General features: G+C 31.7%; 1 protein-coding gene across 1 annotated transcript in view; it reads right to left on the bottom strand.

The window, feature by feature from the left end:
- Nucleotides 1-7,625: 7,625 nt before the first annotated feature.
- LOC147065957 (uncharacterized) overlaps nucleotides 7,626-15,606 on the bottom strand; it is a 38,362-nt gene continuing 30,381 nt past the window's right edge. Inside the window, exons 13-19 of the mRNA XM_085956181.1 lie at nucleotides 15,205-15,420; nucleotides 14,833-14,947; nucleotides 14,584-14,740; nucleotides 13,206-13,406; nucleotides 11,864-12,090; nucleotides 9,888-10,073; nucleotides 7,626-9,454 (exon numbers count right to left, since the gene is read on the bottom strand). Coding sequence (XP_085812307.1) covers nucleotides 9,215-9,454; nucleotides 9,888-10,073; nucleotides 11,864-12,090; nucleotides 13,206-13,406; nucleotides 14,584-14,740; nucleotides 14,833-14,947; nucleotides 15,205-15,420 — 1,342 coding nt within the window. The 3' untranslated portion in view covers nucleotides 7,626-9,214. The remainder of the gene's footprint in view (nucleotides 9,455-9,887; nucleotides 10,074-11,863; nucleotides 12,091-13,205; nucleotides 13,407-14,583; nucleotides 14,741-14,832; nucleotides 14,948-15,204; nucleotides 15,421-15,606) is intronic.

The following is a 15,606-nucleotide window of genomic DNA, read 5'->3' on the forward strand; positions in this document are numbered from 1 at the left end:
AATACTATTGACAGGGTTACTTCATAAAAATTGAATTTAGGCTACTTCAATAGTATTTAGAAACGTCTAGTGATGGAATTATGAAACATACAATGAAATACAATTTACTGAAAGTTTATCTTTAAAAATGGTTAAATTAATCAATACGTATCTAGATATATAAAAAAAATATGTTGGAAGTTTATTTGTGAATTAGATTTAAATAAAAATAAAACACGTTTGTATTTCAAACACTTCATTTAATTGGGTTTGCAAATTACATCACTAGTAGCATCACTCTCTTTAAAAAAACACGTGTAAAAAAATGTGTAACTTTGTAATAAGAAGCTTTACAAAATCGATATACATTTGAGGGCTCTAGAAACAAAAACGTGGCAAGTCAATAAAAAATGAATTATTCCTTTTTTATAGGTACAATTTCTAAAAAAAGAAATTATACATATAAAAAAGAAATAATACATTTTTAACGACATACCAATATTTTACAAAAATGGAAACTGTTGTTTTTGTTACAAAGCCCCTCATTTAAAAATTAATTGTAGGTTACTACAATTATAGTTTTAATTAGATCGCATTATGCATTCTACAAAAAAATAATTGAGAATGACAGATGCTTGTTTCAATTTAAAAATTGTAATTAATCCATCTACCAGATGCGAAGAAAAGAAATGTCTAATAAAACTGGGGAATATGGTCCACTAATAAAATTGTTAATATAAAAAAAATGCATCATGACACGTATAAAATTTTGGAATGCCGACAGAGAGATTTGAAAGCGACTCCCTAATAATTATTATGTTGTATAACTGCATCTTAGGCCATATTTAAAAATAATAAAAGGAGGTAATCATTGTCAGTCTGTGTTATTTATTGTAATAGATTAATAGAAGCTATCAAAATCTTATTCGATACATTAACAGAAATACTTCATTAACTTTCCGGATTTTCATTGCACACCAAATGTAAAAATAAATATTAAATAATATGTAATATGTAATATTAAAAAGTATATTATGGTATATTATTATCTATGTTTATTCAACTTTCTTTTTGAAATATTTATGTAGTCATTTATTTAATACATAATAAATATATAGATATTAAAATGAGTCGATGTGTAATTTGAATTACTTCAACAATTGAATATTTGGTGCATTAACGATTGCTCAATAATTATAAATGATGAAGACAGAATATACTATGTCATCGGGGTTGCCTGCATTTAAAAAGAAGTTATATATAACAAGTATAGATGTCACCGGGTATAATTTTATGTACTATTGGTATTATTATATTCACTCAATAAATAATGCATGGCGAGATAATTTTAAACAAATAATTAAATACATACAGTGCCCCAAAATATTTCAAAAAACCTGAATAGAAAGTACCTAAATATATATATCTTGAAACAGCCTCAGAACCCACCATATAAGAAAAATTCTAGGAAAGATCTAGGGCTGAGTGAGATTTAAACACAACTTCTTGAAGGCATCTATGAATCAAATTTAGAAATTTTATTATCTTGTTAAAATTTGTAAACATCCTTAGATAAGTAGGTATTAGACATTATCCACAAAGATACCTCTGTAGTTTAGGTACAAGATATTTTATGTATGTAACTGAGGCTGTTTCAAATAAGATATCTTCGATAAAAGAATGTTACATACTTAAATATTGTGTATATTCAGCAGTGAATATAAGTAGGTATATAATGTATTAAATTTTCAAAAGCTACGAACAGCAGAATAAACTTATGTTCAAAAATACTGCATAATAGTACCTAGGTATATTAATTACATATTATATTTATGTTTGAGCTTAACAATATTGTATAAATTAGGTACTTATTCTAAATTTAATATCAATAAATTGGCAAATCATCGATTATGACATATCTATATTGTATTCTAGAACCATCATATCGTGGCTGCAATTTTATGGCGCTGTAAGCAGCGGAAAAGACTTTAGCAGGGTTTGAAGTCGTGTATCTGAAAATATAGGGGGTTACATAATTTAGCAGAACGCCGTTAGGATGTACGCAGCCATGGTAATATCATGGCTGCCAACAATGGTAAGGCTATAATGTATTTGTGTTTTTTTATAAGAATGTTATAAATAATATGTTATAGATATTTATATTATTATGAAGTAGGTACATATCATAATTTTAGAACAATTACCTTCTTCGATTTCATATTAAAATGTTAGTGTTAAATAGTATTAAATTTTTTATATTACATCATTATAATAGAAAATAAAATGAAAAATATAATATACACATAAATTATTGGTGTTATATGGTGTACACTGTGTATACACTGGGAGACTGATTCACAGCTTATGGATCATGACACAACCCAACTCTACACTTATTCAATGAGATTTTTATATTTGTTTTATTTCTGTTTGCACAATAATGTAAAAAGCTAAATTATTGCAGGATATTATCAAGGCACTTTATTCTTTATTGGATCTAAATTATCTAGCATGTTATAGCAAAGACAAATAGCAAAATATCCGCTTCTGAAGCTGTCGATTGCGGTTTTGATTCCCATATCTGGCAATGTATTGTCAGTGCTCATTTGGGTCCAGAGCATGAACTAATAGATTAGGCAAATGGCTAACAACCACTTCTCAACGTTCCAAAAGCTACGTGACTGGGGATGTGAGGCCAATCAATCTAAGATACATAACGTTTGATAACAACGACTCGGCCGATGGCAGGACTAGAATTTTTTGCTTGCAAGCTGCCGTCATCAAAAATACTTTCAATGGCAATGTACTTTATATGGGTGTAATTATGTGTAACAGTGGCGAAGGGTGGAGGTAGGCTGTTAAGATCTACCATAGATAGTGCAGACTAAACTTTTGCCAGTCATACGTATTTGTTTTCATTGAACTAAGAATACAATTAACAGGTGGTGTTGGTTAGTTTTTAAAATTCAATTAAACCCTGTGAAACCAAGCCATAATAGATATTAGTTAAAAAAAACACTCATCTATCTATAAAATATTTAAAATTATGCCATTGAATCATACATAATTTTGGATATTTAATAGATAGAATCAAAAATTTTAACTACTATTGTTTGGCTTAGGCATGGTTTAATGAATTATAAAAAACTAACCAACAACATGTGTAATAATATGTATTCTTAATTCAACGAAAACAAATAAGTATGAATGAAAAAGTGTGCATAATTTTGTCGAATCGCCCATAACATGCAAAAACTATTATGTTTTGTTTAGACAAGGTTTAATTGATTTTTAAAAAATAATTACAGTAAATTGTAGTTTACTTCAATAAAAAAAATACGAATCACTGACAAAGTTTAATGTGCACTATTTATGTCAGATCTTAACAGCCTACCTCCACCCTTCACCACTGAGTGTAATTATATTCATATTTTGATGGTATATTATTTATATTATACCATGACATCACTGGAATTTCACCGAACGACTTTCTAGGTTAGTACATAATAATATATATTAAACAAAATTATGAAGGATACATGAAATAAAATTACACCACTTTGCGCAATCATTTTTTAGGTTAGTTAAACGTTAGTGGCATGCCCATGTTATAACCGAAGAGTTTTGCATGGCGATTATTACTTTGCAAATTAAATATAACACGAGCACAATGAATAGGTAACATTAAATTGTTATCTAGGACGCCGAAAAATAACATCTCGTTGTAATTGTGTTATCTAAATTGGAATAAGGCACCAGATCTTACGGTTTTCTGACTTTGAATTGTATTGGAGTAAGGCACGAATTTACTGAGAAGGGAAGATTCTAATTATCTATTCATTCACTTGTACGGCGATAGTGACAAAGAAGAAAGAAGAAAACTGTAAGTTTAATTACTAATAATTATATAAGCTACATTATAATAACCAATTAAAAATGAATACAAAAGAAGTACAATAAAATTTGTAAAATTGGTTTCGGATAAAATAATATTTAAACTGATGTTAATTCTACAATTAAAACATTGTACAAATATATCAAAAGACAATTATTGAAATATGATATGCACACAATAAAATTACATTCAGCGGCAAGTATTACGAATAAGGCAATATTTTTATTTACATTTATTAATTAATTCAGTAATGTTAAGACTTAGAATAAATAAATAACATTAAAATTACATACTAAAATAGAATTTTTAATATTTAACAGTCTTTTTTAGGGAGTAACAACAATAAAAACGATTTTTTTTGCAGTTTATATTAAATTTAGGGCTCGTCCATGAAATAATATCACACAAATAGGGTTTTAGTTTAATTTAGGTACATTTGATCCCTCCCCCATTGTAATATTACGTTTCGTCATATTTTTTTACCCCCTGTCTAAATTACGTCACATCCTACTAGTTGAAGCCCTCGTTCCCTTTCACCGTAAATCGTAACATTATTTCAGACCCCCTCGCCCGTAAGGGTGCGATGTCATATATGGACGATCCTTTGTTCGACTACAGTACAGCTGGTTTTATCAATATTCTTTATTTATACAAACATAACATCTACAACTACAATAAACCCTAAATATTATGTTATTAATACAATACATATTTGTCTTTATAATAAATATTCCAAATTAAAACTTTAATAATGACATACTTACTAGTCAAGTTCTCGTAATCACTAGATTACTTATGTTGTGAAATAAGCGACATCTAGTAATGGAATTGCAAGACATACAACTAAATACAATTCACTGAAAATTACCTTTGACACAATACAAATCGCTTAATAAAATATTTTTCAATCAAATCTTTGTCATAGTCGGCAGATGTGGTGATTTTCATCAGATGATCCAGACAATTTTTAGGATCAGTTACACATTTTATGACTGTTTTAATTGGAAGTATATTGTATTAATTAATGAATACTTCAAAATATAATTATTAATAAATTTTATCAAATTGCAAGCTTGGTATTTTACCACTAGGTGCCTCTCTCTAATATGTAGACCAGTGGTTCTTAACCTTTTCGAAGTCACGGTGCACTTTCGATCATAAGAAAAAATTGCGGTGCACCAAAATCAAACAGTCAGAAAACAAAGAAAAATATGCGGACATAACTTTTATTACAAATTAAACAGATAATATAACAATCAAAGAAAAGGATTATTAAAGAAACGATATTTACATAATTATATGGAAAAACTGTAACTAAAATTACCGTTACCAAAATGGAATTTATTTGATGTGAAAAATCAATTAATGTGATACCTGAGCTTGTCACATTTTGCAGATTTCAGAAATATTAGGTCGAATAATTTGATATAGCTACCCCCAGTACTTCGTCTAAATTCGTACCTAAGTCTTTCTCGTTTTATAGTTTTTATATTAGCTAATGTTGAGAAACCGAGCTCACACAATTATGATGTTGAAAACTGTAACAAGATTTTCAGTGCCCTCATGTAGAGAGCTGGATATTCGTCTTGGACAGAAATCAAAAATTCCTCCATAGTTATTTCAGAAGTACGATCCGTTGACAAGGTGACCAATTCTTCTTCTTCATGGTACGAAAATTGACAACTCGATCGTAGCAAATGGATTTCGTAACCAGTCATATTTTTTTATATGTAAGGAAGAAGAGTAATATGCAATCTTTTCGTCCAATAAATTCCAATTCGGGAAAATCGAAATCACATCAGATCTTTCGTCGGCATTCATAATTTCGCGAAGGACTTTTTTGGTTTTCACTATTTCGCGGATTTTTCTGCTTTTATCATTTTGTTTTCAACAAGTTGGCGGTGCACCGGTTAAGAACCACTGATGTAGACTGTAAGAGTATTAACCTAAGAAGTTTCTAATTTCTCAGTAATTTATATTTAAATTCATGAGCCCACATGCGCCACGTAGGTCGAAATGGAGATTTTATGGTACATTTGTATGGACATTATTTATATCAAATCGAATTTTAATATTGGGACCATACCTAAAATAAATTTTGATATAAATAAAAAGGATTTCATGTTATACACATTTATATTTTTATAAAAATCGATGTTTTTTGTTAATAATTTTTTATCATAAATATTTCACTATACATAATATTATGTACATTATTATAATGGTTTTATAAATGCGTTTAAAAATTAGAAAATCTAAAAAATCTTAACACCACTGCACATGGATGTACTGAAATATGACTATATTCTAAAACATTAGATCGAGAGGTTTAAAAGAATACTATTTTATGTAATAAAAATACTTTATGCAGTCATCAAATGTTTAAAATAAATATAAAGGATAATAAGGCTTCAAAATGATATAAATAGATTATCTACAACGTTTAAAGAATGTCCAGGCTTATGCTCTGAAAATACCATAAAATCTCCATTTTGACCACGTGGCGCATGTGGGCCGTTAAGAATAAAGATATTTACAGAATGATTTAGCATCATAAATTATACTTTTATGCTAAGCTAACAGCAGCTAAATGCACTAATATTTATCTCATAATATTGTGTCTCATATACTTTGTTCAATCGCTTCGCTTGTCTTTTGTTCGTGGAAGTGAAATATCAAATTTGTAAATTATGTCAAACATATAATAAATGGATGAGATTAATTATAAATGCATTAAATGTGGATTAAAATGCATTTTTCACTAAAAAACATGTAAATAAATAATATTATATAAATAGGTACGTATTTATCCCTAATTGATAGAAAAACATGAATATCTTTTATGTCTAGCTATTATCAAAATTAAGTTATTATATTATACAAAACGCCTGTCAGCATCATACATTTATGCTGTAAAATTATTGTAGGTTCAAATACGCTATTTCAATAGATAATGTCTCATTCAAATACATAATAATTATGTCCATTTCACATTCGATGTCCAATCGATTCGAACTTTGCAAATTCAATTTTCTCAACTTACAAAACTGAACACACAACATCTATTCTGTACACTAACCCGTCAAAACTCGTTCCTTTTATTATTGCATACCCAAACATTAGCATATATTATATTATTGAAATCGACTTGATACTTGAAAATAAAATAATGAAAATGCAATTATTTAAACATGATTCATTAGGGAGTTTAGTAATGCCATTGCTAGAATAATATAGTCTTACAAACCTATTAATTTCTCAAACCCAAAAAATTCTATCAATCAAGGTACTAGGTATAGATGTAGTACTGTAGAACTAATTTATAGGGTTACCACAATGACATTAATATGGACGAATCATCTGGAAAAGAAAATGACACTCACTTTATTGTCGGGTCTGCCGAATGGCATAATCTGTTCTAACGCCATTACAATAAAGGTGATATTGCTATAAATTCCTGATGCTTTTTGTTGGGTCTGCCGAATGGTCCGGTTCGAACGGGTTCGCTCAAATGAATATTGACATTAGAAACACTGCTCTAACGCCATTACAATAAAGGTCATATTGCTATAAATTCCCGATGCGTGATATCGCATAATGGAAATTGCGTGACGTCTACCTATACATGCGAATTTACTTTCTAGCTACTGTATTGAGTGCGTCGTTCATTAATAATGTCATTGGGTTACCATATCTAATTGTCAGATCAGCAAACCATCAATATTAATTGTTTAAATGTGGACAGAATATCACGAGGTTAATCCATCTAATCGTTAACATAAAAACCACGTCTTGAAATGTAATTCAGTAGTTGAAGTACATATTGTGAACATAGCAATTGTAAAAGTAACAACAGATAAAACTATGACCCAGAGGTAAAGTTTCATTTCTGACAAATTCGGGTTCTATGTATTTTGGCACCAGGATTTATAGTTCTATCAAATGGTATTATAAAAATTACAACATTTATTAATAATAAGTAAGCCAGCTGAGGAATACTGTCATTTTTACAAACCAAACCTGTTTTAGAAGCTAAATGACGTATCTACCTATATATTATATGATAATGATTATTGCTCTTCAGGCACACGCACACACTTTCCAATGACAGATTGGATCACCTTCTACAATAGTTTCAGTAATTATTTATATTTAATTACAGTAATAGAGACAATTTTCAGGCCACGATTTTGATGCCCTACTGTTACAAGCAGCCAATATGAAATTTAACAAAATCCATATGTTTGCGTTCAATTTTTTTAAATATTCGCTAGATAGGAAAGGATTGTACCTATTGACAAACATAAATAATAAAAAAAAATATCTTATACAACACTTGCCATTCTAATTATGAGAAATATATCGACTAGAGACCGAAAAGTTTAACGTGAGGCTTGGCGGCCGCGCTCGTATTATTTTCGATTTCAAAGTATTGTGAGAGTATTGCCAGGATTGGAAGATATTATTTCCCACTTCCTTAAATAAAATATATATATATATATTTTCGCAAATTTAAAATACAATGATATACATTTTTTCCCAATAACTTAGATGGCAACATTAAAATTTCAAGTGTGTTTTGTATGTGTATGTGTCATCGCAGCAACTCTTTCGATAACATTGTTGAAGGGCCGAATGAGCTTATTTTGCCATTTTTCTTCTTCACAGTAGAAGATAAGATGACTTATATTCTTCCTGCTGTCACTTTTCAAAACTTTAGCTTTTATTAACACGTCTAAATGACTGATACCGCGCACTCATAAGAAAGGTCAAATGCTTTCAAGGTGAGGTGAATGAATACTGAAACGCGAGAGGAGGGAATTCTAGTTCTTCAAGCCACCGCACATCAACTTAAACTTTTCACACTCTAGGTATTTTTGCTAAAGAGCCGTAGTTGTCCTCCAAGATTAAACCGCAATTTTGAAACAACATTTCGAGGTAAAATAAAAATGAATATTTTACATCAAGGATACAGTTCTTCAAAGAAATGCAAACACTTACAAATATATAATTGATTAGTGAGTATATGTATATAATACCGGAGAGAAAAAATCTAAAATATTTATTTACAAACAAGCGATAATAACATAAAACAATGGAAGGTTTTAGTTTTATGCCTCTAAAAATAGTAATATATACCTACAAGTAGGGCGCTTTTCCTATGGGATCCAAATATTACAAAATATGTATATCAAAATAAAACTTCAAGAAACAACTTTACACATGCTCTCCTTTCACACTCTTGCGGGTGATTGCTGTGGAGTGACGAATAGTCGTGTTGGGAGCATCGTGGGAAGAACTTCTCACGAGTATGCTATCCATGTTGTATTATCAGGCAAATTAGAATCCTTCAAAATAAACAGTCGTGTTTACAAGTCTCCCTTCCTTGCCGATTTTGGGATTAGCAAGATGCTTAACACACATAATCCTCACAAAGCCAGATCGCCCTCCTTGAGCATGGAACCAATGGGCTGAGAAAGAGGGATGAGTCCTCACACACGACACTGACTGCAATGCGAATCTATCAACGGTGATGTCATCGTCCTGTGGACCGGACGGTTGCAGGGGTTTTCCATCACTCTAAGATAAAAAAAAAAAACAGATAAAACAGATGTCTCAAATATCACCACAGTTCTAGCTTGCTGTAAATGTGATTAATTGGTTTCGAGTCGAAGTTTGAAGATTGAATACACATGATGGTACATACGGCAGAATAGAATTCTACATAGCAAAGAACGACGACAATAAAATATGACAATTACCACTGAAGAGAGACCAAAACTAGACATATCTCTGATAATTGATAACAGCTTACAGCAAGATAAAAACCGGGTGACAAAAATCTATTTTTGAATCCACTAAAATATTTTACTATGATTTTTTTTTACATTTCAAGTGTGCAAAGTCAAAGTGACAATTTGAAACTTTACAAAAGAGCAATTTGAAATCAGAATCATATTAGTTTCCTTATATTGATGAATGGTTATATACCTATTTAACAAAAAAAGCTTACCCATGGCACATCAACAAACAGCAGGCCGTATTGATCCTTGGTTTCCGCATAGTTGGAAGGTTCAGGAACAAAGCCATCTTCATTTTTCGCCACAACGATCTGCTTGTCCATTTTCCGTGTGAAAAGTTTCTTTCTTGGCACTGATGGTTTCCCACTTAGATTCACCATCAAGGGGTAAGTGAGCAGCTGTATTTGGAAAAAATAATAGTTTTTAAAGGGCTAAAAACTTGAATTACTTTTACTTAAAGGCTTGTTTACACTAGCTTAGTACTAATCATTAGTACATGCTAGTCGCATTAGTCACTAAGCTACTTAAAGTGCTAAACAGAGTTTACACGAGTTGATGAGTAAAAGTGCATTAGTAGCATCAGAGCAAAGACAAAAAAAAAATATGAATACTCCGGCTCATATTCTTATTTATCACTGAACACTAGTTGGGTAAGCATTGAGCGATTTACACGTTGCGACAAGTTACGAGTACGAATGGGGATACATACTAACGATTAGTAAATATAATAGGTTTCTATTCACTCACACTAGCATTTTTACTAACGCTTGTATTCGGCCTATTTACACGTGTCAGTATTAGTACGACTAGCGAATACTAATGATTAGTACTAAGCCTGTGTAAACAAGCCCTAATATTTAGTAGAATAATAAATTACTAAGTTTGCTCATAAGCTGAGCATAATATACGCCTCCGTCGAGTGGAAGTTATAATAAAATATTTTATACAAGGAATGGTTGTTACCTATTTGCCCAACCCATTGGGCCCTTGCACTGGATCAAACAGGTATAATTCATATAAGTATTACTCAATTTTTGACAGAGTTACGTTTCAACACTTTGGTCATAACATAAGGTTCATAGAGGACATTAAAATTGACACAGTGGTAGGCCGTAATGTAAAAACTAGGGATTGCAATACCGAATGAATATATCAATACCGGTATTTCGGTATTTCGGTATTTCTTATAGAATACCGGTATTAATACCGGTATTCTTATTATAGAAAAAAGAATACCTATCAATAAATATAACTATTAAAATCTATTTGTAATACTATTTTTTTGCAATCTACCTACATTTATTATGTTGACCTTTGTAAATATGTATAGATGATAATATTTTAGAACTGTTAATTTTTACAAAATACTAGTCCAGGTACAGGAAAATCTCTCTGAAATACAACGTTTGTTTGATGTACTATCAACGTTGGATCAATAGTTATAGAATAATTGGAGACATTTGCCAGGAATGTCTTCTTTTTCGAAATATGTTAATTCATCGCAACAATTCTATAAGTATATTTGAGGGATTTTGTTTTAATATCATGTAACTTTTGTTGGTTTTAGTTAATATATTTGCGTTTCGGCAGAATAAAATTTATACACTATAATATATTTATACAATATAGTAGTAAATAATGAAAAAAATAACATTAAATCATTTTCGAAATCATAAATGTGTATGCTTTCTTAATACCGAAAATACCGGTATTTCGAATTTTTTAAACCGGTATTTCGGTATCGATAAATAATTGAATACCGGTATCGCAATCTTTAGTAAAAACAATCAATTACAATTTAGTAAAAAAAAATTACAGTAATTACAAAGATGGCAAGCGAGGAAGAACCAAACACTTTATACAATAATCCCCTCATGATTTGAAAGATGACAGTGGGATGCATCCATTGGGCAGGCCACGTCGCAAGAATGGAAGTCACCCAACCACCCCAAATGCTCCTCTTCACCAGTAAGGATAAGAACGGTCAGAGGACCTAGATTGCGGTTATCAGATTATTTAAAACGAGGGGTGGAAGGAGCTTGCTGCAGACATAGGGGAAAGGAAACATTCCCTAGAGGCAGCTGAGGCCCACATTGCCGATGATAATGATGATGACTTTCTTCATTCTTCAGTGTTTATTCAATTTTGAATAAAAAGTAATTTAATCAGTGGAAGAAAGGATACTCACCGCCATTTTCTTCCTCTTTCTGAAGGTGCGAGAGCGATGTGTGCTGATAATGTGTGACTGGAGAGGTTGGACATAGACATCGCCAGCTGTCCCTGCCGCGACGAAGCATCCATTCCACCAGCTGGCTGACATAGTGGTGCCCCCGGTGACAGAGCAACCAACTAGGTATGGCAGGTCCGCCGTATGAGCACTTCGCAGTGCAACAGAAGTCACTGATGTTGGTATTGCTGTGAAATTTGATGATTATCAAAAGTGATACCACTAGATCTGCTACGAAATATACATTTTTTTTCATTGGCTCTAAAATCCAGTGTGAATCTTGGCCCCCTCAAGAAGATGTTGTAACAATTTTTTTTACGGGAAATGCCACTTGCTCAACCCATTAGATCCATGTTCTGGGTGCAAACACTCATCAAAAAACAACATGTGAATTTTGTTAGATCTCAGATTCGAACCCGACTCTCAAATTACCAAGCGGACATGTTACCACACTGCCATAGCAAGCTCCCAAATCATCTGACCATGTCCGATCCTAATAGGATCATATGCCTCAACAGATTTTTGTTTTTACAAGAAATGGATGTTAGCCCACTTGCTCAACCTACTATGAGTCCAAACACAAATTGAAAAATAATGTGTATTTAAGCCGACGAGTAAGCCGCTCGGCCAACGAGCCCCTCGTGGGCGTCCAAATAGTTTAACTAATAAAAGAGGTACCTGTCAAAGTTTTTCTAGAACAACACTTGATTGCGATTCCAGAATGTTTTTCTTGGATTTATAGCGAAAGTAAATTTTTAGTATTGAAGCATGTGTTCACATTTCTGTACCATTTTTAGTGATGTTGATATGGTAGCTACAAAAAAATATTATTTTGCAAGTTGATGCATTGAAACATGGCAGCGTTGTTCAGAGCCACCATCTTTGGTAGTTGAGCACAAGTGCGTAGTCTACTACAATAAACCTATAAAACAAAATGACATGCAACAAATTTGAAGACCCATCCTCAAAACACCCATAACCATTATTATCATAATAATAATAGTATCAGTTGTCTAAATTCATCTTATTTTAAAAAACCATGGAAACTATTTTGTTCACTAAAAGCATAACAAGAGATAATTCATAATAGCAATGTTAATGATGGGCATGATGTCATAATTCATCATCATTCACTATAAGCATATCGAATTACACATATAATTATATATAAATTATTCCCTGTTGTAAAATACACATTTGTAAACATTAGCAAAAGAGTATTTCCTGGTTAAGAGGTTAAGAAATAAAAAATTGTTTTGAACTTCATTCCATTTTTCTTCAAACCAAAGAATATCCAACTTACCACATGATGAGCCCCTAATACCAACGGAGTCGCTGGAGGCAAAGAAATTGGGCCAGTGAGGAGTCAGGCCGGCGTTAGTGTACCGACCCTTTCGGCTAACCAAGAGAGAAGTACCGGACCACGCACTGCATCCAGCTATTGAAGACACGGCGATCACTGTATCGCCACTGTCTCGGATGGCCCGAGGAATTATTGCCAAGCCTATAATCGACAGTAAGATCATTGTAACACACAGACATGACAGATATAGCCTGCATTATTCTTCATTGAAGAAATTATGGATAGAGTCATAAGCCAAACCATTGGTCGAAATGCATGCAAATGTGTGGCGGATGACTGAAAGAAAAAAATGCTTCATTAAAACTGTCTTGTTTACAATGCATTGTTTATTACAAAAATGACAGCCATATGCATTTAGAGCAGTGTTTCTTAACAGGGTATTCTTAACGGCCCGCAGGAGTTTTAAAAATCTGGAGGGACATTTCTAAATTTTTAATATTTGAGGGGCACTGCTGAAATCCGAGTGGGCGATTGCATCATTGCATATTGTGAATGATGCAATCAATCATCTCTGTCAACCCTTCTGAGATTTCTTTGCGTAGGTGTATCCTAGTTCTGAATTAAAATTAGTGTAATACAATCACTGCTGACCAGATAATTTCCTAATTAATTTATCATGCTAATTATACATAATGGCCAACTAATGCAAAGGCGCCAAATACAAATTGGTTCTAGATGTCGTGAAAACAGTGTTGTCAATATTTTATAGAATATTTTAAATTTAGTTTTGTTCCTTCTTCTACAAAAACATTTGAAAAGCGTAATAATTGTACTGTCACTGATGTTTTTAAGAAAATTTCAAGTCAAAACGATGAAGGACTAATCGTATCTTATGACATAAAAAAATGACCAAAAATGATGGCAAAATGTGGTACATAACATTTATTTGGAGTAAAATTAATATTACCACCTATAGATGTATTTATTAGTAAAATTCAGTTCCATTGCGCAATGACACAGTTTTAAAAAGAATTTATGAGATGACAAATGATGATTCAACCATGTGATGTATTGCAGAGCAACAAAGAGCAACAAATTTTCATTACTACCACTGAAATATCTAATTACAAAATACAAAATGTAAGGCAAAAAAGCAGTAAAATAACTGTTGCAATTATTATTGTTTCTGTTTTCGATATAATTTCTTACAGTTTAATATCAGTGCTGACTATTATGATTCATTCATCAAATTACCGAAAATCGTTACAAATAGATCGAGGGAATATTTCGATTTACAGCCAAATTCTAATTAATCAGAGTTTTACTGTACTGTATTTTGTAAAAACATTATCTGATACACTGACTTTTTTTAACTTACCATTGATTGTGGACGTATATGGTTGGAAGAAATAATATGGTGAAAACACTATCATATTTCCGCGCTTACTTTTCAATATCGGAGAATTGGAAGTAATATCGAACAAAGCAACAATTCCCGATGAATATCCTACCACGATTTTGCTGTGTCCTTTTTCCTGCAAAAAATATTTGAAAATTAGAAAAGAATTTTATGTAAAAAATATATACTTAAGTAAGAAATATCTTGAATAAATTTCAATATACATACCAGGTTCCACATTAACTTAGTGGCTTGAGATTGATTACACTTTGGACTATCTGATTCATCATCAAACAATTGGAGCACGGCAGCAGGCTCCGTGTGGTATATATTACTTCCAGTGCTACAAAAACATAAATAAAACCATCATAAAATAACCGCACATTCAAAATGTCATAAAAATTTATAAAAATGATATCTAATCTGTCAATACAAAAATTATAATTTGTATTTTTTTTCTCGAGTGGATGTCAGCAGGCACTAAACAAAATGGTAAGAATCCTGTTATAGATAAATAGTAGAAGCGGTTTATAACCTTGATGTCCCACAAAAATATTTTTTACTAGAGAAATGAGTGAATCAATAAATTTAATTGTATACCTGGCTGGCAAGCTGGTCGGGTCGCAAACAGAATATATGTAAGCATTTCCGTTCGAACAAGCGACTGCCACCAGTCCCATTCTCCGTAATCCAGGCCGCTCTTGGCTCTCCTCAAATGCTTCGCTGCAGGACGATGGACACCAATCCAAATCCCAAACGTTCCCATATTCGTGGGCTATTCCGAATAACATTTTTGCTGGCTCCACACATTTCGCTCTACAATATGAAAAAAAATAGCTACATACTTTATTTAATACCTCTATGCTACATACCAAAGAGACTCAGAAATCTTTATACAGTGCTAGAGATAAATAAAATTATCACATAGTGTAAGTAGGAAATATAATTTGTCATAAAAATTCAACATGCGTCCATTTAATGTCATGTTTATTGTTATATTAC

The sequence above is a fragment of the Rhyacophila brunnea genome, unplaced genomic scaffold (genome assembly GCF_057557595.1).
Source record: "Rhyacophila brunnea isolate RB1 unplaced genomic scaffold, BYU_Rbru_1.0 scaffold_5, whole genome shotgun sequence".
Taxonomy (NCBI): domain Eukaryota; kingdom Metazoa; phylum Arthropoda; class Insecta; order Trichoptera; family Rhyacophilidae; genus Rhyacophila; species Rhyacophila brunnea.